Raw genomic sequence first — 24,730 nt, forward strand, 5'->3', positions numbered from 1 at the left:
TGAAGTACCTGAAGTGGTGTTTCGCTTGTCTTCTGGAGGAGGCAGTGGCAAATGTATGCCATCGCTTTTTTTCTGACCGCAGGAAGGTTTGACTACTCAGTCAGTTCTTGCATTCCAGGGATGCTATTTTTGCATTTTCAGCCCATTTGAATCCACCCACCCAAAGCCATCATTGCGCATTTGTGGTCAAATATAAATGTTATAGTTTTCACCTTTTTAAAGTAATGTACTTTGTGCACAGAAGATTGAACTTCAACAGTTGTTTTTCTATTGTTATCTGGTGCTTTGAAATCTGTCTTGCAGGTTAAATGGGGTGGATCCCACTCCACTAATAAAATATCACATGATAGAACCATTTCTGTAATGCTAGTTTATGCTGTTGATTTACTTCAGTTATTTCCATCTCATTGTGGAGAGTTGGTGAACAGAGGCCAACTACTTCCTTAAACGGATGTGTAGGGAGTGAATATTCAAGATTTCCCTTTTGTACCTCTCTGTGAATATCCCAAGAGAAGGGGCATGGGAATAGTCTGCCTTTTGATATATGGATGGATGAAAGAATAGAGGATTGTGCAAAGCTTGGTGAGATTGAGGAAGGGAACATAAAAATAGGTTAATGGCCCAGGGTCTTGTATGTGGTGGTGCAAACAGCCCCATGATAAGTTTACACCAGCTTGGTTCCTTAGTTTACTTGATTAGACTCGCTAGTTTGTTTATCATCGTATATAAGGCAAGGTTTTGCTCGGAGGAGCATGCCTTTTAAGTTAGATAAGGACTAGTGAAGAGTGTTGTTGAAGTAGATAGTCACTATTACATGGGGCGCACTCATTGCATGATGCATATTTTTATTCTGGTGTGTTCATATGTGCGCATCATCTTTAACAGTTGGTAAGTATTATTGACAAAATAAAGCACATTCATTTATTATAATATTAGCCAGGAATAATGGTAAGTTTGAAATTCTTTTATGTAAACAAATTCTAGACGTTTATAAAACTAGGTTTTAGGTATAGTGCAATGGTTAGTTTTACTTTTTCATATTATATTCACTTTAACTGCAGAAAAGCCACAGCAACGTAGTCAGATTACAGATTTTATTCTTCTGACTCCTTGTGTTCAAGGAGACCGTTTGGAGCTAAGTTAAAGATTAATATTGCTGTTTCTTCTTGGGCAGTCTCTCAGGATCAAGGATGACTTGCTTCCACTCTGATTCGATAAATTCTGAGATGGTTTATAAGTCCAGTGAGCGACCTTCAGACTCTGCCACATGTCAGGCAGATGTTGCTTGAAAGGTCGGGCGGATGATGTGTTTAGAGATTTGTACACTCTCTCCAACACCTTGACTTTGCCTCTGTATGCTCCAGATGAAGTGTCTCAATATGTTTGGTGCCTTCCTGAATGAACTTTCTCCATTTCAGTCAGTCATAAGCCAAGGACTCATGTGAGTGGGCAAGGATGTTCGATCGCTTCAGTGATGCTTTGCGTACATCTCGAAAGCGTTTCTCCTATCCTCCTGGGAGCCTTCTGCCATGACTGAGTTCTGACTAGAACAGTTGCTTCGGGAGTCTGGTGTCAGGCATGTGGATTACGTCCTGCCCAGCAGAGGTGGTTTTGAATGATTAATGCCTCGATCCTCGGCATGTTAGCTTGGAAGAGGGTGCTGCTGCTGTTGGACTGCTTTTCTTGCCACATGATCTTCACTGCATAGTAAATTCTAGAAAAATGCAAGGAAGAGAACATGGCCTTTTTGACCTTGCCTTTGACTCTGTCATCTGGCTAATGGAGTATCCTCCTCAAATTCGGCTGCCCTCAGAAATTTGTCACCATCCTCCATCTACTGCATAGTGTCATGCAAGCTGTGATCCTCCCTGATGGAACCACCACAGACCTTATCTTGGTGAAGACTGGGATCAGACAAGGCTTTTCCATCGTACTAGTCTTTTTCTCCATCTTCCTTACTGTGGTACTGCACCTCAACTCCAACAAACTACTCAGCCGTGGAGATATCCACAGGACAGACGGGGAAACTGTTCAACCTATACTGCCTTCAATCCAAATCCAAACTCACTCTGACCTTGGTCATTAAACTTCAGTATGCAGATGATGCTTGTGTGTGTTATCACTCAGAAACTGAGCTCCAGGTCATTGTCAACGACTCCTCCCATACATGAGAAAAAGGGCATTCAATAAACATCCGGATGACTAAGACTCTCTTCTAACCAGCTCCTATGGCACAACACCTCCCCCTGGTTGATTAAGGTCAATGGCAAGATCCTGGAAAATATTTCCATATCTTGGGAGCTGCATTGCGACGAAGTCAGATGTAGACGACAAAATTCATCATCGCCTCCAGTGTGCCAACTAAGGAAAAGAGTATTTGAGGACCAGGATCTAAAACCTAAGACTAAGGTCTTGGTTTACTGGGCAGCAGTGATCCCAGTGCTGCTATATGCTATGGAGACACCAAAAGGCACTGTAGGAGTAGCAACAGGGTGTGCTTTTGCAAGATCCTCCAAATCTGGTGGCAAGGAATATTTTTTATAGATCTGGTGATGGTGGCGGAAGTAATTGAAGGTGATGAGTTAGAATTGCACAAGAAGTGTGTCATGCACACTACTGGCATGAAGATATTACAATTTTTAAAAGTTATACCTTGAAGTAAAATTAAACACAAGGCTGCAAAAAGATGCCTATCTGAGGATCGCCTGATTTCTTCTGTGGATTGAAACAATCGCTATCTCCAGAGGACCAGGGACCTGTCCAGGCTGTTGTCTGACATTCTCCAGAAAAGGCATTCAAAAGGGTAATTTAAATTGAATGAGGTGATTCAATTATAAAACCGTTACTGTCTCAAAAACTCTGTGAGAGACTACAACACAGGGTGTATATCAGTCCAACTTATCTGTTTGGAAGAAGGACTCTGGACCTGTAACTGGTCACATTATTAAGACAGCCATGTTCGCTACCTGTTCTGAACAGCTTTTGCTGTTATTTTTAAAAGACAAGAAAATGATGAGAGGTGCATCTGAAAAGCCGTCGAACCAGCTGCAAGCCAACTATGCAGCCAAGGTAAAACAGCTTTGCCTTGAAAGTGGGAAAAGGATTCTCCAACCTGTTCAATCTTCAAGTTCACCTGAGAGCTGACTGCCCTGGCAATTAAACCACAGGAAGCCTCACAGCTTTCTGAGAATCCTCTGCTTTACAAGACCTCCATTCCAGCCAAAACATTAATTCATCTAAGAAACTACAGGCCTGTTAGGAAAGAGACTTAAATAACTACATATTGTTTTTCCTTCATCTATATCTAATTTTTGTGCGTGTGATATTGTGTGACAGACATAATGTTTTAAATCTCGGGCAAGTTTGTGGTGGTACATCTTTATTTTTAAATTCATAAAAAGCTTGCTGCTGGAATCATTTGAATTGGGACAAGCTACTCTAAGGATAAGGAAACACGCTAACTTCACACATTGAAACACTTTGATCATGGGCAACAATGAAACACACACATTGTGTCAGTGGCTAGCGTAATTGTATCAGTACGTTAAGGCTAGTGATAGACCTGGTTCGATTGCTAATAATTCAAATTTAAAATGTGATCATAATTTGGTTTACTAGATGTTTGCATACTCCCAAAACTCCTGGAGGTTTATGCATACAAATCCTTGAAGATAGCAGAATAACAGGTTGATAAAGTTGTTGGAGCACATGGGATCTGTGGTTTTATAAATGGAAGCAAGGAATGCAAGAAGGTTATACTAAACTTTTATAAAACACTTGTTAGACCCGAGCTGGAATATTGTCCAATTGTGAACACTGTTTTAGGGATGCCAAGGTCTTGGAGAGGATGAAGAGATGAATAGTAGGAATGAGAGACTGGAGCAGTTGGCATTGTACTCCTTAGAACAGAGGACATCAAATGAAAATTAACATTTTAGATGTTTAAAATTATGAAGGATTTTGAGGAAATGAGGAAAAACTGTTTTCACTGGCAGGAGCTGCAGATTCTGGATAATTGACGAAAGAACCAAAGAGGAGATGAGGTGTTTACATGATTTGGAATGCACTGTCTAGAAGCAGACTCAATAGTAAATTCAAAAGTAAATTGGACATATATTTGAAAAAGATAAACTTGCAAGGCTGTGGGAAAAGAGCAGGGAAATGGGACTAATTAATTAGTTCTTACAAAGAGCCAGCACAGAGACCAGTGGGCGGAATAGGCCTCACTCTATGCTAAACAAAAACAGAATTACCTGGAAAAACTCAGCAGGTCTGGCAGCATCGGCGGAGAAGAAATCAGTTAACGTTTCGAGCCTTCATGGCCCTTTGGCAGAACTGAAGCATAGTTAGAAGAAGGGAGAAATATAAATTGGTTTAAGGTGGAGGGGGGGGGGTGGGGGGAGAGAGAGACATTGAGGGTGTGGTGATTGTGGAGATGAGCAGATAATCAAAAGATGTCACAGACAAAAGGGTCAAAGAGGTGTTTTGTCTGAGAAAAGTGCTAATTAAGAATGGAGAACAGGATATTCAAAGTACAGCTCTAGTGGGGGTGGGGTGGAAAGGCTAACAAGGTTTTAGTTTTAGATTTAAAAATAATGGAAATAGGTGGGGAAAGAAGAATCTATATAAATTATTGAAAAAAAAAGCGGTGGGGGTGGTGGGGGGGGTGGGGGGAAGGGGGGGAAGAAACGGGGTGGGGATGGGGGGAGGGGGAGTTTAAGATCTAAAGTTGTTGAATTCAATATTCAGCCCGGAAGGCTGTAAAGTGCCTAGTCGGAAGATGAGGTGCTGTTCCTCCAGTTTGCGTTGGGCTTCACTGGAACAATGCAGCAAGCCAAGGACAGACATGTTGGCAAGAGAACAGGGTGGAGTGTTAAAGTGGCAAGCGACAGGGAGGTTTGGGTCTTTCTTGCGGACAGACCGCAGGTGTTCCGCAAAACGGTCGCCCAGTTTGCGTTTGGTCTTTCCAATGTAGAGGAGACCGCATTGGGAGCAACGAATGCAGTAGACTAAGTTAGGGGAAATGCAAGTGAAATGCTGCTTCACTTGAAAGGAGTGTTTGGGCCGGTGAGGAGAGAGGAAGTGAAGGGGCAGGTGTTGCATCTTCTGCGTGGGCATGGGGAGGTGCCATAAGTGGGGGTTGAGGAGTAGGGGGTGATGGAGGAGCGGACCAGGGTGTCCTGGAGGGAACGATCCCTACGGAATGCCGTCAGGGGGGGTGAAGGGAAGATGTGTTTGGTGGTGGCATCATGCTGGAGTTGGCGGAAATGGCGGAGGATGATCCTTTGAATGCGGAGGCTGGTGGGGTGATAAGTGAGGACAAGGGGGACCCTATCATGTTTCTGGGAAGGAGGAGAAGGCGTGAGGGAGGATGCGCGGGATATGGGCCGGACACGGTTGAGGGCCCTGTCAACGACCGTGGATGGAAAACCTCGGTTAAGGAAGAAGGAGGACATGTCAGAGGAGCTGTTTTTGAAGGTAGCGTCATCAGAACAGATGCGACGGAGGCGAAGGAACTGAGAGAATGGGATGGAGTCTTTACAAGAAGCGGGGTGTGAGGAGCTGTAGTCGAGGTAGCTGTGGGAGTCGGTAGGCTTGTAATGGATATTGGTGGACAGTCTATCATCAGAAATTGAGACAGAGAGGTCAAGGAAGGGAAGTGTCAGAGATGGACCATGTGAAGATGATGGAGGGGTGGAGATTGGAAGCAAAATTAATAAATTTTTCCAGGTCCCGACGAGAGCATGAAGCAGCACCGAAGTAATCATCGATGTACCGGAGAAAGAGTTGTGGGAGGGGGCCGGAGTAGGACTGGAACAAGGAATGTTCCACTCTATGCTGTATGACTCTATGAAGGCACACACATTATAGGAACTGTCTAGCTTGCTCACAGTTATTGACTTGGTAAGAATCCTTCAGGTTTTGAGTGTCTTTCTGTAAATGCTAGAAATTTTGGAATAACTGTAGTTATGATTTTATATGCACTCTGTTTTTAATTCTCGTGCAAATACTTTTCTCTTCTAGATCTGCCTTCCCCAGCGCCGCCAGTGCAGACACTGTCGACTTTCAAACCACCTGTGAGACCTGATTTTGGCACTATGGGTCGACCAATCAAGCTACAGGCCAACTTTTTTGAGGTGGACATTCCAAAAATTGAAATCTACCATTATGATATAGACATAAAACCAGATAAATGCCCAAGAAGAGTAAACAGGTAGTGTGAAATAATTTTTCTTTTTGTAGTATCAAACATGTCTGAAATGGGAAATTTCTGCTGCTTGAGTTCTTGTGAATCATAAGTGTCTTAATAATTCAGGGTCTTAATGTTAAAAAAAAACTGATTAGAAGATCCCCCGTAAATTTAGTCAGTGAACCAATTGAAGTGAAAAATTATTTAATTCCTTAGTATGCCTAGGACCAGAAGGAAGGAATACGCGATCTGTAAAGTTGGTGTTGGGTGCAGGAGCTGAAGTACTGGTGGCACTGAGGTCTGGATTCAATGGAAGGAAAGGGATAATGTTGGGAGAAAGAGTGGCTGGAGTAAGGGTTATTTGAGGAATAACATCAGTTTACATGGGGAGGCTTGCAATATCTTATTTCTTCTCTGGTTCTTTTGTCAATTAACTAAAGCCTGCAGCCCCTGGTGATGAGTTGGATGGGGTGGTGGTGGTGTTTGCAAATCAGAATATGTTTGAGCGGGAATTATTCACATTGTGGTTAAGGCTTGGGGGGGCAAGGAAGTCTGGAACTGCACAATGGCTTCCGCGAATTGTGGCCTGGTGCTTGAATGTAATCATTTTCATTAGTCTTGTGTTGCAGTGGATAAACACTTGTAGAGGAAAGTGAAAGTAATTGCCAGTGAGATTAGATTTCGAGTACTGTTGAAAAGATATAAAGTGTAATAATTACACGTTCTGGTGGCTTGTGCTGTTTTCTACCCAGTCTCTGAGCATCTTTATTGCTCCTCTGTGAAACAGTGAGGATGTTCGGAGTGGCTACAAAGCCATCTTATTCTCCTTTTGAGTAAATTTTTGCTGTCAGTTTTTATCCCTTTCCTCATTTTTTTTAATATAGTTTAGTTTTAACTTTTGATTCTTTCAAAGTCTGAGGACTCTGTTTCTTCTTCACTATTATAAATATATATCTTTTATTTCAGTCCTTCCCTGCCCATCCGCCTTTCATCCATGCTGTCCTTGTGTCAACACCCTTACCATACCACATTCTTTAGGCATAAATCCTTGCCATATCAAACTTGAATGATAAGTGTTAAGTGATTTGATCATAAACATTCCCAGTTTCTTTCTTACACAGTCAGAAAGTCTGGACCTTGCATGACCCTAATTCCCAATGCATGTGCCATGTTAATCTCACGTTCAATTGTGACAATCCAAAACCACCAAAAGGGAGGAAGTATTAAACATTGAACAATAAATTTGATTAAATAATTCTGTTTTCTGGAAAGCTCTCCTTGAATGGAACGTGTAGCCTGTTGAAGTTCACTGTTGCTGAGATATGATCTTTCCTCTCACTGGAAATATGCAACACCCAGCACATACAAGCATTCCTTTCCTCCTGGAATGTTTGACTTTTAAGATAATATTTGAATTGAGTCTGTGTAACCTGGTTCCTTGATCCCCCCCCCCCCCCCCCCCCCCCCCGGCCCCCCTCGCTCGCCCCATTTTGCTCAAAGGCTGAACTTGGTCATAACTTCATATGTCCAATGTCATGGCACATTGATCCGTTATAGTCAATGTAGAAAATAATTAACAAGAAAGGAGAAGAATACGGACACTGAACCTCTTACAATGAAAATAAACTGAATATGATTAACCTGGCAAACTCAACATGCATGATAGACGAGAAATATTCTGAATGTGCATTGAAATTAGACTGTGATCATCGCACACTTTTTAAACTCAAATTCTTTGGTTAGAACATGGAAGTAGTAATGAGTTAGTGGAAGGGGCTACAGTAGTTCATGCAAGTCCAACTTAGCCACATAGAATTGAGGATCAAAGAAGCTGCAGTGACAATACGTAGCTTGAACATCAGGGTATCTTGTGATATGGCACGCTACTGACAAGGTCCAAATTTTGGTTTTATATTTCGCTATCATTAGGCTCACTCCTGTGAATAGAGGTGATCATGAGACATCTTCCCCATTTAAGTAATTTCATTTTTGCCCCAAATTTAAATTGTCCAAATTTAGTTTTCAAAAATAACACCTGTATTATTAGGTTCAATATAGAACATCAGAAAAGTTCTACGTTTAAGGATTTTTTATAATAAGCCATAAAATTTGAATTCTAATGCTAACCTGAAGCTGGTGCAACTGCATATTTTGTTAGTAAATAATGTTAGTTTATAACTGCACAAATTGCCTAAGGATTAACGTTGTTTGTGAGCTTCAAATAAATTCACCAATATTTGAAGCTTTGAGCTAAAATCTTATAGTTTGTTTCAACATTCCGAACTGATGGGAGCAAAGCTTAAATTTGGGCACCTATGACTAAGAACCAATGGTTTGCTTGTATTAGTCACTATTTTCTAATAATAATTCATTGTGTGAAGTTGCTTTGTGATGCTTTAACAATGTAGAAAGATGCTGTATACATGATACTAAAGCATGCTACAGTCTCTTAACTGCGATTTCATTGTATTTCAAGAAAAGTATGAATTGGAAAACGTTTTGAATAAGATTAAGAATTTGTGCAATTGGAGTGATTTTAAACCAACTTAGGGCATTTCTTTTGAATGCTTGGATAAAAGACGCCTTTATTGAGTCAGCTGCAGAAGTAAAATAATTATTTTACTTTTCAGGGAAATTGTTGAACACATGGTTCAACATTTTAAAAATCAGATTTTTGGTGATCGGAAGCCTGTGTTTGATGGAAGGAAGAACCTCTATACAGCAATGCCTCTTCCTATAGGGCGAGACAGGGTAAGTAAGGTTAAGTTATGATCTTAACACTGAGTGCTTACCCTTAAATTAATTGGGTGAGCCCAAATGTTGCCTTTTAATATATAAACGTATGAAAAATGTAGAGTGCTGATTTTTCTGTCACCTCAATGTTCTAAATATTATTTGTATATTTGCAAAGTTACAACTGGATAGCTAGTAGGCATTGTTATATTTTAGAAAAGAAATTGAGCCAAGTGAAATTTTTTTTACGCTTAGTAGTAATAATTGTATTTTGTTCATCACTATTTAAAACCAAACATTTTTGGCTTCTGTAAAAATATTGTGCACATACATTTGTGTTTTCATATTTGTGGTGCACATTCTGGAATAAATCTCACATTAAAATTAAAGTTAGACCCACTTTTACCTAGGCTAGATTAAATATGTGCACCATTTTATCTGTGCTTTATGTTATCTGTTCAACTTACTGTGTTATCTCGATGAAATCCCCTGAGCCTGCATCTCAACAGAAAACGCACCTGCACTATGTAAAATATTCTTCCTGTCTTCAGTGCAAGGCAGCTTCACATCTGCTTATAGACAGAGCAGATGAATAATAGGAAAGGGGTGAACTTAATTGGTATCTATGTTTTGATCAGTTTTGCAAGTACCTTTTCATGCTTATTCTGTTTAAATTGCTCGAGAAGTTAAATGGGATGCAACTGTTTTGCATTCAGACCACTGACATTTAGATATGGAGTTGCAATGACACGGCGATAGCTTGTACTTACAAGCAAACATCATGAGGTTCTCCACAAAGGAGAAATTGATGCTGAGTAGTGTGAACTCAGATTTGGAGGAATATTTGCAGGTGGGGAAGAGTGGTTCAAGGAGAGAGTTCCAGAGCGAAGGACCAAACTGACTGTAGGCTGTGCCGCCATTGGTAGAGGGGTAGGAGGGATTTGTGCACAAGAGTCTAAAATTAGGAGACTGAAAAGGTGCAGCTGAGAGGTAGGGCTGCAGGAGATTGCTAATATAGATTGAGTAAGACCTTTAAGGGATTTATGTTTTTTTTAAAATTGTGTTCTGAGGGACTAAAGAACCAGTGGAAGATGGAAAAGGTATTGGGTAAGAATAAGTGGACTGTGGAGCTTGTTAGGCTGGTGCTCAGTACATGGATATTGGAAAACCAATCCTGGAAGGTTCTTAGAGTTTCAATAAAATTAGGCGATGTTTATAGAGGTCAAAATAAGTGGCATTGGTAGTGAGTAAACCATTCCAGATGTTTAATTCTTGGAATGCTCTGTTGGGTTCAGCTGAAGCAAGCAATTTGGGAGGGGAATTCAATCATTGAAAGTTTTGCTTTTGCTGTTGGGTCGGTGATGTTTTAGCTTGTCTATGATTTAATGACAGCCAAGCATTTTGAGTATATAGTTGTGATGGAATTTAAGGTGATGGCACACCGAACTGGTTAGCGTTGGTATACATGTATAAGGTAACTTATTCCTTGTTTGCCACATACAATGGACAGTAATTCTCTTTGGCTTACCTTTCTCTCTTTTACTACTCGCTCCAAGGCAAAAGAACAAATTTAGGCTGCACAAAGTACATTTGTGACTTTCTCCAGGTTGCAGGTGTATTTCAAAGAAATAACAAACACAGGATTGTTGTCATGAGATTAGAATAAATGATATTGTATGCAGATTTTAAGCCATTATAATGATGAGGTTTACAATTTGTGATTTGGGACCGTGTCTTTCATTTAAGGTAAAATGAAGGAGGTCTTGTGACCTGTTCTGAAATCTGCCTGACAGCAAGCCTGGGTGGTTTGATTGTTCGAGACTAAAGAGGCCCAGGTTGCCTTACTGGGAATAAGATGCAAGGTGTTTACACTCTGGAGACAATGGCAGCAGCTTGTGTGCTAATAGTGGATAAACTAAAGAGTCTGTTAAGTTCCAAAAAAGAGTGTTGACAATGTCAGGCTGTAAATAGTTGTGCTTTATACTGTCCACTTGCTTCCAAGATGAAAGAGAGCTGGGGTCTCAGGGATAGCTAATCATTTCTACCTGGATACAAAGCCCATGTGACTCACATTGACATGGCTTTGAGGGAGGAAGGTTTTCTAAGATATCCCTGAAAAGTTTCACTCTAGGTTAGTCTCCCATGGCCTGAGAGAGAGAAGTTATAGGTAGCAAGGAGGTTTGATTCACTGCATAGGAAAGTGTGTAGGAGCTCGGATCAGAATGACCAAACTTGGGTTAAAAAGAGGCAGGAAGATTTGCCTAGTGTTAGACAGAGGCTGAAGTCTCCAGAAAAAGTTGCACCATGATCAACTGCTCTGGAATTTAAAGTTTCCAGGCTGGGAAGGGACAAGTTCAGAAGTGAACCCTTGAGAGCTGAGTCCTGGGCCCAACCATCTTCAGCTGCTTCATCAATGACCTTCCTTTCATCATAAGGTCAGAAGTGGGGATGTTTGCTGATGATTGCACAATGTTCAGCACCATTCACGACTCCTCAGATATTGAAGCAGTCCATGTCTAAATGCAGCAAGACCTAGACAACATCCAGGCTTGGGCTTACAAGTGGCAAATAACATTCGCGCCACAAATGTCAGGCAATGACCGTCTCCAACAAGAGAGAATCCAACCATCCCCCCTTGATGTTGAATGGCATTACCGTCACTGAATCCCCCACCATCAACATCCTGGGGGTTACCAATGACCAGAAACTGAACTGAACTAGCCATTTAAATACTGTGGTTGCAAGAGCAGGTCAGAGGCTAAGAATCGTGTGACGAGTAACTCACCACCTGACTTCTCAAAGCCTGTCCACCATCTACAAGGCACAAGTCAGGAGTGTGATGGAATACTCCCCACTTGCCTGGATGAGTGCAGCTTCCACAACACTGAAGAAGCTGGACACCGTCCAGGACAAGGCAGTCCACTTGTTTGGCACCACATCCACAAACATTCACTCCCTCCACCACTGACGCACAGCAGCAGCAATGTGTACTGTCTACAAGATGCACTTCAGGAATTCACCAAGGCTCCTTAGACAGAACCTTCCAAACCCACGACAATTACCATCTAGAAGGACAAGGGCAGCAGATAGATGGGAACACCACCACCTAGAAGTTCCCCCTCCAAGTCACTCACCATTCTGACTTGGAAACATATTGTCATTCCTTCACTGTCGCTGGAGGGGAGCCAGAGAAGTGGAGAGGATCGAGAGAACTCCAGACCTTAGGGCCTAGGCAGCTGAAGCCATGGTTGTCAAGGGTGGAGCAATGAAAATTGGAGATGTGCAAGAGGCCAGAACTATAGGAGTGCTGCAGAGATCTCTGGAGTAGCGTAGGGCTGTAAGAGGTAACTAAGATAGGGATGGGGCAAAGCCAAAGAGAGATTTGAAATGGGGATGATTTTTTTTAAGTTGAGGCATTGCTGGACCAGGCGTCAGTATAGGCCATTGAGCATGCGTGAAGGTCACTGGGACTGAATGTGGGTTAGGATGTGGGCTGCAGAATTTTGGATGAGTTCAAGTTTATGCTCGAGTGTCAGCCGTGGCTCAGTTGTTAGCACTCGCACCGTTGTGGTGCTTGAACCCACAACTGACTCAAAATTCCAGGCTGGCACTCCCAATGGAGCACTGAAGGAGTTCTGCAGCATCAGAAGTGCCATCTTTCAAATGAGATGTTAAGCAGAGGTTCTGTTTTCTCTCTTGGGTGGGCGCAAAAGATCCCATGGCATGAATTTAAAGAAAAGATGAGTTATCCCTGGTATTCCAGCCAGTGTTTATCCCTCAATCAACATCACTGGGAAAAAAGCAGATGATCTCGCTACTATCATGTTGCTGTTTGTGGGCGCTTCCTGTGCCCTAACTAGTTATAATGATTCTTATATTACAACAATAAGTACATTTCAGAAGCACTTCATTTATAGTACATGTAAATTGGTTTGGGGTGTCTTAAGGTAATGAAAGGCACTACATAAGTGTAACTTCTTTTACATAGGGTGTAAGGTGGGAGGTTGGGTAGGAAACCTTTGGAATAGTTAGGTCTGGAGGAACCATAGGCATGATAAGGATTTCAGTGCTTTTGAATGCCCTGAGGTCATGAAAAGTGCTCTATAAATGCAGATTGTTTTTTAAGAGCCTTGACTTTATAATTGGCAGAATTGTGCTGCACATGATGGCTCACTGTGCTTGTGCTGGTTCTTTGAAATAGCTATCCCATTAGCTTTTAGCTATATATTCACTTCCGTTGCCTCCAGACTTAATTTGAGCACTCCTGGCTGGTCTCCCACATTCTACCTTCTGTAAACTTGAGGTCACCGAAAACTCTACTGCCTGTGTCCTAATTTGCACCAAGTCCAGTTCACCTATCACCCCTGTATTTCTGACCTACATTGGTTCCTGGTCAAGCAATGTCCTGGAAAGCGATCCTTGCTTTCAAATCCCTCCATGATCCTGTCCCTCCCCAACTCTGTAATCTCCTCCAGTCTTGCAACCTTCAGCACTATCTCCACTCACCTAACTTTGGCCTCTTAAACATTCCCGAGGTTAAGCGCTTCACTGTGTCTTGGCTGTGCCTTCAGCTCTGGAATTCCCTCTAACCAACTCAAAGGATCGCAAGACAAGATTTCTTGTTTTAAAACTTTCACTGTAACAAAGAACCTAAAAGCACCAGCAACTAAACATTACTTTGTATACGCTGCAGAAAAGATATCCACCCTTAACTTCTTAACACAGCCAAAAATCCAAAACCGTATTTATATATTATGTTGTGTTCTCTGCTGTAGTCTTTATTGGAACGAGTCCAAAGTTACTCCCAGTTTCCAACAGACTCACTTCTCCCTGTTTTGTTGAGCCATAATGTCCAGTGTGTGCCAAGTCTTTTCCCCCAGTCTTCTGAGAATTCCCAACCTGGCTTCCAGCAGCAAAGTCCACTTGGGTGCCGACTCCTCCCTGCTATGCCAGGGCAAATCTTCAAGGTTCCTTAAATTTCCACAGATCCCGTCTCTTCAGCCAGAGAATGAGCTTTCACCAGCATCCTGCCTGGTGGCTAACCTTCTTCCCTGCTGTCCACATGGCTGCTGTTTCCCTGTCTCTCTCTTTCTGGGATTCTCTCTCTGTCTGGGGTCTTTACACAAGACTGCGCGAGAGTCTGCAAGCCTGCCACAGCAGGGCCAGCTGTTTTATCCTTTGTCTCCAGGTATGAAAGCTGGCAATTGAGTTTCAGTAGGATTTGTCCTGGGCCCCTTGTCAAATCAGGTCACATAGACTTATCGCTGGGCAGAACTAATAGGAGATCACACATGCCTCCCCATTATACCATTTTACCTTGAATTAAAAGAGACAGTTTAAAATATAACCATTTTGTAAAACCTCGCACTCAGCACCTCTCCACCTTGCTTTCCTCCTTTAAGACATTCCTTAAAACCTACCTCTATGACCAAACTTATGGTTATCTGACATATCTTAATATGAGTCTTGGTGTTTTTTATATATAATCCTCCTGTGAAGTGTCTTATGGCGTTCTATTATATCAAAGACACTATGTAAATATAAGTTGTTGTTGAAAGTTATTTAATCTGCTTCTACCACACTTGGAGGTATTGCAGTTCAGTATAGAACAACTCCATTGAGAAGAAACTTCATCTCCCCGGCTTTCTTGCCAATTATATTAAATCTGTGCCTTCTGATTATCAACCCTCCTAGTAGCAGCTATTTTTAATTTCATATGCCTATTGCACTGCTGCTCTAATCCTATATTCAAAAATGTAGCATAACATAATTAATATCCCTAATTTATTGATTTTTCGATAAAAGATTGGATTATCGCAAGATCTACTTTATTTTGATTTAGACTTACAGAAGGATTGTATTAGTAATCATTTTCACAATCAAAAAATTGTTACAGTGCAGAAGGAGACCACTTGGCCCATTGTGTCTGCACCGGCTCTTTGAGTAAGCAATTCACCTAGTGCCGTTCCCCACCTTCACCCCATAACCCTGCACATTCTTCCCTTTTGAATGCCTCGATTGAAGCTGCCTCCATCACACTCTCAGGCAGTGCACTCCAGACTTCAATCACAAGCTGCACAATAAAGCCTTTCCTTATGTTGCTTTTGCTTCTTTTGCCAATTACTATAAACCTGTGCCCCCTCGTTCTTGATCCTTTCATGAATGAGAACAGTTTCTCCCTATCTATTCTGTCCTGACACCTCATGATTTTGAATACCTCTATCAAATCTCCTCTAAGCCTTCTCTTCTCCAAGGAAGACAGTCCTAACTTCTCCAGTTTATCTTTGTAACTGAAGATCCTCATACCTGGATCCATTCTTGTGAACCTTTCTGCACTCTCTCGAATATCTTCACATCTTTCCTAAAGTATGATGCCCAGAACTGGAATAAAACTCCAGCTGAGGCCGAACTAATGTGTTATACAAGTTCAACATTACCTCCTTGCTCTTGTACTGTATGGTCCTACTAATAAAGCCTATGACATTGTATGCTTTATTAACTGCTCTCTCAGCCTGCCCTGCCACCTTCAATGACTTATGCATATATACACCCAGGTACCTCTGCTCCTGCACCTCCTTTAGAGTTGTACCCTTTATTTTATATTGTCCCTCCGTGTTCCTCCTGCCAAAATGAATCACTTCACATTTCTCCACATTGAACTTCATTTGCCACCTGCCGCCCATTCCACTAACTTATCTATGTCCTTTTGAAGTTCTACACTATCCTGCTCTTGGTTCACAATATTTCCAAGTTTCATATCATCCACATTCATTAATATATATCAGGAAAAGTAAGGGTCTCGACACTGACCCCTGGGAACTCCACTACAAACCTTTCTCCAGCTCGGAAAACATCCATTAACCGTCACTTTCTTTGGTTTCTTGTCACTCAGCCAATTTCATATACTTGTTGTTATTGTCCCTTTTATTCCATTAGCAATAACTTTGCTCACAAGTCTGTTCATAGACTTATAGATGTTTACAGAACAGGAGGAAGCCACTCAGCCCATTGTGTCCACGCTGGTCAGCAAAGATCTGACTACGCTAACCCCATTTTTCACTGCTTAGCCCATAGCCCTGGAGGCTATGGAAACTGTTGTGTGACACCGTATCAAATGCCTTTTGGAAGTTTGTGCTCCACATCAACAGCATTCCCCTCATCAACTCTCTTAGCTCTTCAAAAAACTCCATGTTAGTTAAACATGATTTTCCCTTTAGAAATCCGTGCTGGCTTTCCTTAATTAACCCACATTTGCCCATGTGGCTATTAATTTTGTCTCAAATCATTGCTTCTAGAAGTTTCCCCACCACCAAAGTGGCCTGTAGTTGCTATGCTTATCTTTATGCCCTTTTTTGAACAAGGATGTAATGTTTGCAATTCTCCAGTCCTCTAGCACCACCCCTGAGTTTCAGGAAGACTGAAAAATTATGGCCAGTGCCTCCGCAATTTCCACTCTCACTTCCTTTAGTACCCTTGGATGCACCTTATCTGGTCCTGGTGCCTTATCATCTTTAAGCATAAATAACCAATCCAACACCACTTCCTTATCAATTTTCCTGAATAAACAGAAGCTTGTGTTAATCTTATTTTCTATCCTTAACAAGTGTAAAGGTAGACCTCCCTTCAATTCCCATTGTGACTATTTTACTGAAGGTCATCAATCAGATGAATCATTGTGTATGTATTATAACCTTAAGTGCTTGTCACTTTTAATGGTGATTATTGATGGGGGAATGTTGAAATCTATTATGTGCTGATATTTCAATATGGCTTTTGGTTGATGTGGCTTATGAATAGGCATTTCTACTCTTTCATATGTTGTTAACCTTTATATTGTCCTGCTCATCCATGTTCAATGTTTGACTTTTTTTCTTTTAAATAGGTGGAGCTAGAGGTAACTCTACCAGGGGAAGGAAAGGACAGAATCTTTAAGGTGGTGATAAAGTGGGTGGCATGTGTCAGTCTCCAAGCCTTGCATGATGCACTTTCAGGTCGACTCCCAGCTATTCCTTTTGAATCTATTCAAGCACTAGATGTAGTGATGAGACATCTACCCTCCATGAGGTGAGAAGAGCCATCTAGTGACTAAACGTGGCATTTAGTAGATAACCTTGCATGCGAGTTTTTGGGTTTCTGTGTGTGAAAGGAAACCACTAACTCAGTTACAGAATTACTGGTGAATTATTCCTCAAAAACTGATCATCTTTTTAATGTTAGATTCTCAAATTTAACATAGTTTTGATTTCTTTAAGGAATACGGACTAGATCAACTAGAGAAGACTAAAGGAAAATATTTTCACACTTGCAGTGGTCAACTCCTTCACCACTGCCAACTTGGGAATTGTACAAATTCTGTTGCATAGCACCTGATCAGACGTTTGCAACTTACAGCCTCAAGATATGGAAATTAGATATTCCATCTGTGATAGATAAAAGTTTGGAGGAGTAAGGTCCTGTACCAAATTTGATTTCATCCTTTGAGACTACTCAGCTCTATTGCCCTATTATAGAATCTAGTTTTTTCAGTGAATCTATTGCCCTGGCCTCATATCTTGCCTGACTACACTCTACACAAAGAATTACTTCCTGATATCTGTTCCAGATTTTTCACAACATCTTGCTTCACTGGCAGTTTTGGGTTTACCTTCTGTTCTATTCTAATAAATATTCTGAAGTTCTCTCTGATGTAGTCCTCTTTCAGGCTAACGACCCTGGTTTATCGAGTCATTCCTTAGCATTCTTTGTTCTTGCCTGGGGATCAACCTTTGTACTACTCTCTTCTACATTGCTTGTAGGGCCTGGCAGCCTCCTGTTGTGTTTCAATGACCAGAATTATACTTTAGGCACGATCTAACCTATGTTGGTCTATATAGCCAATTAGTGGCTTTGGTAATATAATCTTATTTACTTTGTTTGTAGCCAACCCACACTGGTGAGTGACAGGTCAATTAACGTACATATCTTTTCTTCAACTTGAGATAATAACTCCAGATGGGACTTGGCACAGACCAAGAGTACTGTAAATGCAGTATCCCCCACTGTAGCCAGTGACATTGTCAGAAATACTCTATGTGTCCTTCCTTTGGCCAGTTACTTGCCCTTACTATTTTTTTTAAAGTCCCTCAGAACATTTAAGGCCTTATGGAAGTTTGTCACTTTGGTCACTTAAAAGACAGATCCACAATCTACTACTAAAGCTTATTTCTAAACACTATTTCATGATGAGCAAACTAGTAACCCCAGGTGTTTCTTTCTTTTCCCTTGACACTCGTATACTAAAATAGCTGATTATTTTTAACTGCAACATGTAGTATCTTGCAATTGTCCTTAGCCCAAGTGCAATGTCAGTTGAGCTCCTTTTTTAAGATGAAAGCAAAATACTGCGGATGCTGGAAACCTGAAGTAAAAACAGAAAATTCTGGAAAACTCAGCAGGTCTGGCAGCATCTGTGGAAAGAGAAACAGAGTTAACGTTTTGAGTCCATATGACTCTTCAGAGCTAAAGAGAAGTGAAATGTGGATTTTATACTGTTTGGAGGAGTGGGTGAAGATAGAAGGCCAGGGATAGGTGGGAGCTAAGGAGAGATTGACAAAGATGTCATGGACACAAGACAAAGGAGTATTAATGGTAGTGGTAAAGACTAAAGAAGGTGTGGATAGTGGCATAAAGGTAAGATAACAGAATATGTTAGTAGCAGAACAAGAGTTAGCACTCTGAGAAAGCGCAACATAGATACAAGCGACAGGTGGTGGGGAGGGTTGGGGGCAAAAGCATTTTAAAAAAGTTGAATAAATAAATAAATAAAATAAATAAAAATAAAAATTTTTTAAATTGATTAAAAGGGGGTAAAGATGGAGGAGAGAGTTCATGGTCTGAAGTTGTTGAACTCGGTGTTAAGTCTGGAAGGTTCCCTGGAAGGCTAAAGTGCCTAATCGGAAGATGAGATGCTGTTGCTCCAGTTTGTGTTGAGCTTCACTGGGGCATTGTTGCAGACCAAAGATGGACGTGAGAGCACGATGGTGTGTTGAAATGGCAGGCGAGAGGAAGGTCTGGGTCATGCTTGCGGTCTGAAGGTGTTCCGCAAAGCGGTTACCCAGTCTGCGTTTGGTCTCCCCAATGTAGAGGAGACCACACTGAGAGCAGCGAATACAGTAGACCAAGTTGAAGGTATGTGCTGGTGTGCTGCAAATGTAGGAAATGGAAAATGTTGCACATGCATGCTTATTGTGTGGAGTCGCTTTATAAATTTCCTTCGCCCGCGCCACCCCCTCCGGCACCTCCCTCCTCTTTAGATTAAAGTTAAGAGTTTGGCTTCGTTCCTCAGCCCACAAATCTCTTTAGCTTGATGTCCTTTATGAACTAAATTACTTTGCATTGATGTTGTAATTCTGGGTCACTTGTGTATCCTGGCATACCTCACTCAGTACTTGTCTCTTTGTTTTTAATCTAAAGAACTAGTTATCTAATTAGTTAAATGTTATACTTTCGTAAAGTCTTGCACTTTGATAATCCAAATAGTTAAGAGCATCTTGGGTATAATTGTCATAGTTCATGTTTTTATGTAGCCGCTGTGCACATGTCTAAAGTAAGAAATTTAGGTCATGTGGATTGTTTGTGAGGAGAGGTGTACTCAGGAATCATTGCTGCTTGTAGTGACATAGCTCCCTACGGAGTGGGTGTACCTGCTGTCCTGTTTTATTGTCTCTGCATCACTAGCTTCCTGCTCAGCTCTCCTTGACTTCCCATTTGTCTACAGTTGCTGCTTAGCTTTCAGCCTCCAGTAGTGCTGGTGTTCAGATTTATGGTGTGCATTGAGCCTAAAGGAGAGAGAGGTGGTGGAGGGGATAGTGTGGACGAAGGAAATTTGTAGAGCGGCTCCACAGAATAAGAATACACATGCAATATTTTCTATTTCCTACATTTGCAGCACACTTGGGGAATGGAAACTGCAAGTTGTAGAGAGACAAGTGGGAGATCAGGAGTCAGCGAAGCAATGTAGTGTGGGCTTCTGCAGAATTGTACTTAAAATTTGAATCTGACACTAGAAAGGAGAGTTTCTATTGGACAAGTTTTTATATGGTAAACTGAAAAATCCCCCACCCGACTTAAGTTTAATTTGATTAGCACAAGAAAAGAGAAAAATTATTCATATCACCAAACTTGTTTGCAGTGGTTCAAAAAGGTGGCTGACCACCACTTTTTCAAGGGCAGTTAGGGGTGGGCAACAAATGTTGGCCTACTCAGCCACAGCCGCACCCACATGCTGGAAAAGGAGAAAAGCATATGAATTTTACTCCATTTAATCTCTTTCAACATACGTTCTCTTTTTTTACCTCCCACTACCCTATACTGATAAAATTAATTGACACAGAAGAGCTACCCTGTTTATGTGGATGTCCATTTTTTGTAAATGTTAGTAAACCTTGGCTTCACAGTCTTTATTTTTCCAACTGCAGCGATTTGTTCATGAAAGGTTGTTTATGTAGCATTGAATATGCCTGTCATCACATCCCAAATATTCCCATTTTTGTGCAGACCTGGTAAAATGACAGACATGTTGGTTTAAAGCACAGTGGTATCTCTTCAGTCGGAACCACCAAACTGAGGGGATTTCTGTGCAGATGAAGTGGGTAAAAGATGTAACATATGGACCATCTGCTATTTGAGCAGGTGGGTACAGAATATCCATCTTCTCTATGCAGGTGTATGAGGACATAGTAAAAAAGAAAAGCTTCTGGCTATAATTGCTGTGGACCTGAGCTAGAAGTTGTTGAATAGGCCCTTTTTCCAATTTTGTGATTTTTCTTTTGTAAGGTACCTAATTGATAGTGTCACAATATGATTAATTCTTGTTTGCCATATTTAATGTTTTTTTTTGGTCTATCTAGCCCCACATGTAGCTGAAAAAGAATGGACAATAGTGACTTGGAACAAATGTTCTTGATCTACTTTTTTCTCCCCTCTTTCACCTTCCACAACATTGTGGCTTTAATACTGTCTAAGGTTTGCATGGCACTATCTTTTTTCCAAACAAGGTTTGCACCTATATAGTGCCTTTCATGACCACCAGACGTCTCAAAAGTACTTTTGCAGTGTAGCCACTGTTGTACTTTAGGAGAGATTTGCACACAGCAATATCCCACAGATCAGATAATCGGTTGTTGTGATGTTGATTGAGGGATAAATGTTGGCCAGGACACCGGGGATAACTCCCCTGCTCTCCTACAAAAAAATTGGCTTAGGATCTTTTACACATGAACATCTAATTAACAAGACATTGTCGTCAGAAGACATGCACCACACCCTCAGTACAGTACCGGACTGCCAACCTTGATTTTTGTGCTCAAATCCTGGAGTGGGACTTGAACCCAAAACCTGCTGACTCAGAGGTGAGAGTGCTATGCAATCAGCCCACAGCTGACACTCTCCTGAAGCCAGGCAGAGAAAAAAATCTGCAGTTGTTCCATCCACTTTTCAGTCAGTCATCATATTTGTAAGAGTGAATATCACTTTACAATTGCAAGAGTTTAAAAAAAAAGTTTACTAATGCCTTTACCGTTACATAATTAGTGATTCTCTGTCCAGTTAATTACAATACTTATTTTCTTTCCTTTCAGGTACACTCCAGTAGGCCGTTCATTCTTCACGCCATCTGAGGGGTGCTCTAATCCCTTGGGAGGGGGCAGGGAAGTATGGTTCGGATTTCACCAGTCAGTCAGACCTTCCTTGTGGAAAATGATGCTTAATATTGATGGTAGGTTTCAGAGGTTAACGTGCTAATTTATTCTTGCCTTTTTAGAAATGAGGACATTTTTGCTGCACTCTTAATAAATCTAGTTTTGAGGTGGCTGTTTTTTGAGTTTTATTAATGAGCTTTGCATGGCACGGCTGAGAATTCTGAAAAAACTAACAATGGGTTTACAATGACTAACTTTTTTTGTAATGGGAAGAAATAACAAACTTGTGTTTGTATAGCACCTTTCACAACCACAGGGCTTTCCGAAGTGCTTTACAGCCAATCAAGTGCTATTAAACTGTAGCCACTCTTGCATTATAGGGGCGCACAACAGCCAATTTATGCAGAGTAAAGTACCACAAACAGACAACAAGATCGACTAAGTAATCTGTTTTTTGTAGAAATTTTGATTGAGAGAAATATTAGGCAAGATATTGAATTTCCCTGCTCTTCAAATTGTGTATTCTTTTTTATCTGAGAAGGCAAATTGGACTTAAAATAGCATTGAAATTTACAATGCATGCAAATTTGTTGATGCTTAAGGTCTAAACAATTTTGCACTGTGATTTCTGCATTTGATGGGTGCTGACCTTCAGTGCGAACATGCTAGAATGACCAATCGCTGTTTTGCACTTTCATATTTGAGCCTGTGTAAATGTATAAACTTGTGGATCTTCTGGCTTTTGCAGAGTTAGCATTTTTGTATTGTCACTTTCACCAACATGGGTGATAGATAGACCACCAGAAACCAATGTGTAAGTGCATTATGCGCTGACATGCATGTGTAATATAAATATTATAGAATAATGCAAACTGATAATTTTGTGTTTGTGCATGCAGTTATTATGGTATATTCATATATTCAAGCCAGCTGAAACTTCTAGTTAGAGCATGAAAATTTTGACGACAAAATGAGATTTAGTCCTTCGTAACCAATAATTATGAGCTGCTGGAATCGGTGTAAAGCTGTTATATTAACTTGCTTCAGAATTCTGTAATTCTAACCTCCTTTATGGCAAAGAACGCTTAGTTTCAAGGCCAGGATGGCATCCTCTTTCAAATCTGTGTATCCAGGCGGAGCTCTTTCCACTCAATCGGTAACCTTTCAAAATTATGCTGCCCAAAATTACACACCATTCTAAATGTGCCCTCGTCAATGATCTTTGCAAGATTCGAATAACTTGTTTAAACTTCTGATCAAATGCCAACAAAGCGCAGCCAAGTACTTGATTTACTTCATTTCTGACAACTTCCAAATAACTAGATAATTTGTGGTTAACAACATCCAAATCATTTCTACTTCAGTTAATGATACCTTATCACCTTGTTATGTTGTACACGTTTCATACTTTCTAATCCTATATGCAGTACCTTCTATTTTCCACCAAAAAATCCATCTAACTTTCTTTCTATTTAATTCACCCTTTCTTTACTTTATCTGGGAATGACAGGAGACCCAGAACACGCCAATGTAGAATTTTCATTCTCTCATACACAGGTGCTGCCTGACCTCAGTATTTGCAGCATTTTCTGTTTTTATTTCAGATTTTCAGCACCTGCAATATTTTAATTTTATTCCACTGGACATAATATCACTTGTTACAGCCACTCACCAGCTCAGTCCATAAAATGAAGGCATAGGCCTGAAGTGCTGAATATATCTTGACTGAATCATCTCAGGTTCAGATGGCCAGCTTTCATTAAAGAGACAGCTATTGGTTACAACATAAAGAATGTGCCAATAATATTTGTGTGTAAGTAATCCATTTATAATAGATGCGGTTTTAACAATCCAGGAAGTTGATAAACTGCTTCTGCCTAAACTGAGCATGACAACATATATTGTCCAGACATGACTGGCAGTTTGCCGAAGTGGCTTCTTGAGCTTGCGCAGAGTAACATTGTCGTACTTTTAAATTTACCATGTTTTCTGGCTCTAGGCCTTAAAGTCTGCTACCAGCTGCGAGTCTTCCAGTTTCTCACCCATTCTTTCTGACTCTAGATCATAGTTTCGCAAGCTGTTCTAATCCACATTTAAACCCCTTTATGACAGTAAAAATCAGATATATTTTTAGAAGTCTGTTTATAGGATGTGGATGTTGCTGACAAGGTCAGCATTTATTGCTCAACTCTAATTACCCTTGAGAAGAAACTGCTACTTCCAGCTACTTGGCAAATATTCCCTGTACTTGAGACATCTAATTTTTAGTGAGAAAATGCTGCTGCTCAACACCTTTTCAGGTTTGTTTTTCAGAGGTTAGGATTGAAGCATATTTTGAGGCAGAAAGATTAAATTTTATCCTGCATGTGACTACAACAGGTGACCTGCAGTTGAGATCCTGATTCTGGGTGTCACAAAAGTGGAAACTATTTAATTCTCTGCCACTAATGGCCATTATTTTGAGCACAAATATTTGCTTCAAAAAAGGGGAGAGAATGAGTGTTACAAATTTGTTTCTGTTTTCAGTATCTGCCACAGCATTTTATAAAGCCCAGCCAGTGATTGAATTCATGTGTGAAGTTTTGGATTTTAAAAACATTGAAGAGCAGCAAAAACCATTAACTGACTCCCAGAGAGTGAAGTTCACCAAGGAGATCAAAGGTGGGTGTAGAAACTGAATACAATTGCAGTTGTGATTTTTACAGTCTTAAATATGTTAACATTTAACATACTGTCAATGTTTCTTTTTTATAGTCAACTGAACATATTTCAATTTTAAAATAATTTTGCACAGTATTAGCTGAGAACTCATGGTATCTAAAGTCAGTTTAGGGATGTGATAACCTAATGGTTCTGGACCTGCAACCCAGCAGCTAAGTGTTCAAATAGAGTTGGAAGTTGTGCAATGGAATTCAATAAATTTAGTAATTTGTGAACTGACACTAGAAAAAATGATGATGAAAGCTTGTCAGTTTGTCACATCAACCCACCCAGCTCACTAATAGTCTTCAGGGAAACAAACTTTCCACGTTTAGCTAGCCTGGCCTACACATGACTGTGTTAAACCACCTAGCTGTCAGGGCAAGTGGGAGTAGACAATAAATGCCAACTTGCCAGCATCACCAAAATT

The 24,730-nt window shown here is 40.8% G+C and overlaps 1 protein-coding gene across 1 annotated transcript in view; it reads left to right on the top strand.

The window, feature by feature from the left end:
- The window catches only part of LOC144679966 (protein argonaute-2), a 74,571-nt gene that overhangs the window by 17,762 nt on the left and 32,079 nt on the right, over positions 1–24,730 (top strand). The window contains exons 2-6 of the mRNA XM_078540986.1: positions 6,025–6,214; positions 8,821–8,941; positions 16,806–16,987; positions 21,541–21,677; positions 24,127–24,261. Of these exons, the coding sequence (XP_078397112.1) occupies positions 6,025–6,214; positions 8,821–8,941; positions 16,806–16,987; positions 21,541–21,677; positions 24,127–24,261 (765 nt within the window). The remainder of the gene's footprint in view (positions 1–6,024; positions 6,215–8,820; positions 8,942–16,805; positions 16,988–21,540; positions 21,678–24,126; positions 24,262–24,730) is intronic.

The sequence above is a fragment of the Cetorhinus maximus genome, chromosome 4 (assembly GCF_964194155.1).
Source record: "Cetorhinus maximus chromosome 4, sCetMax3.hap1.1, whole genome shotgun sequence".
Taxonomy (NCBI): domain Eukaryota; kingdom Metazoa; phylum Chordata; class Chondrichthyes; order Lamniformes; family Cetorhinidae; genus Cetorhinus; species Cetorhinus maximus.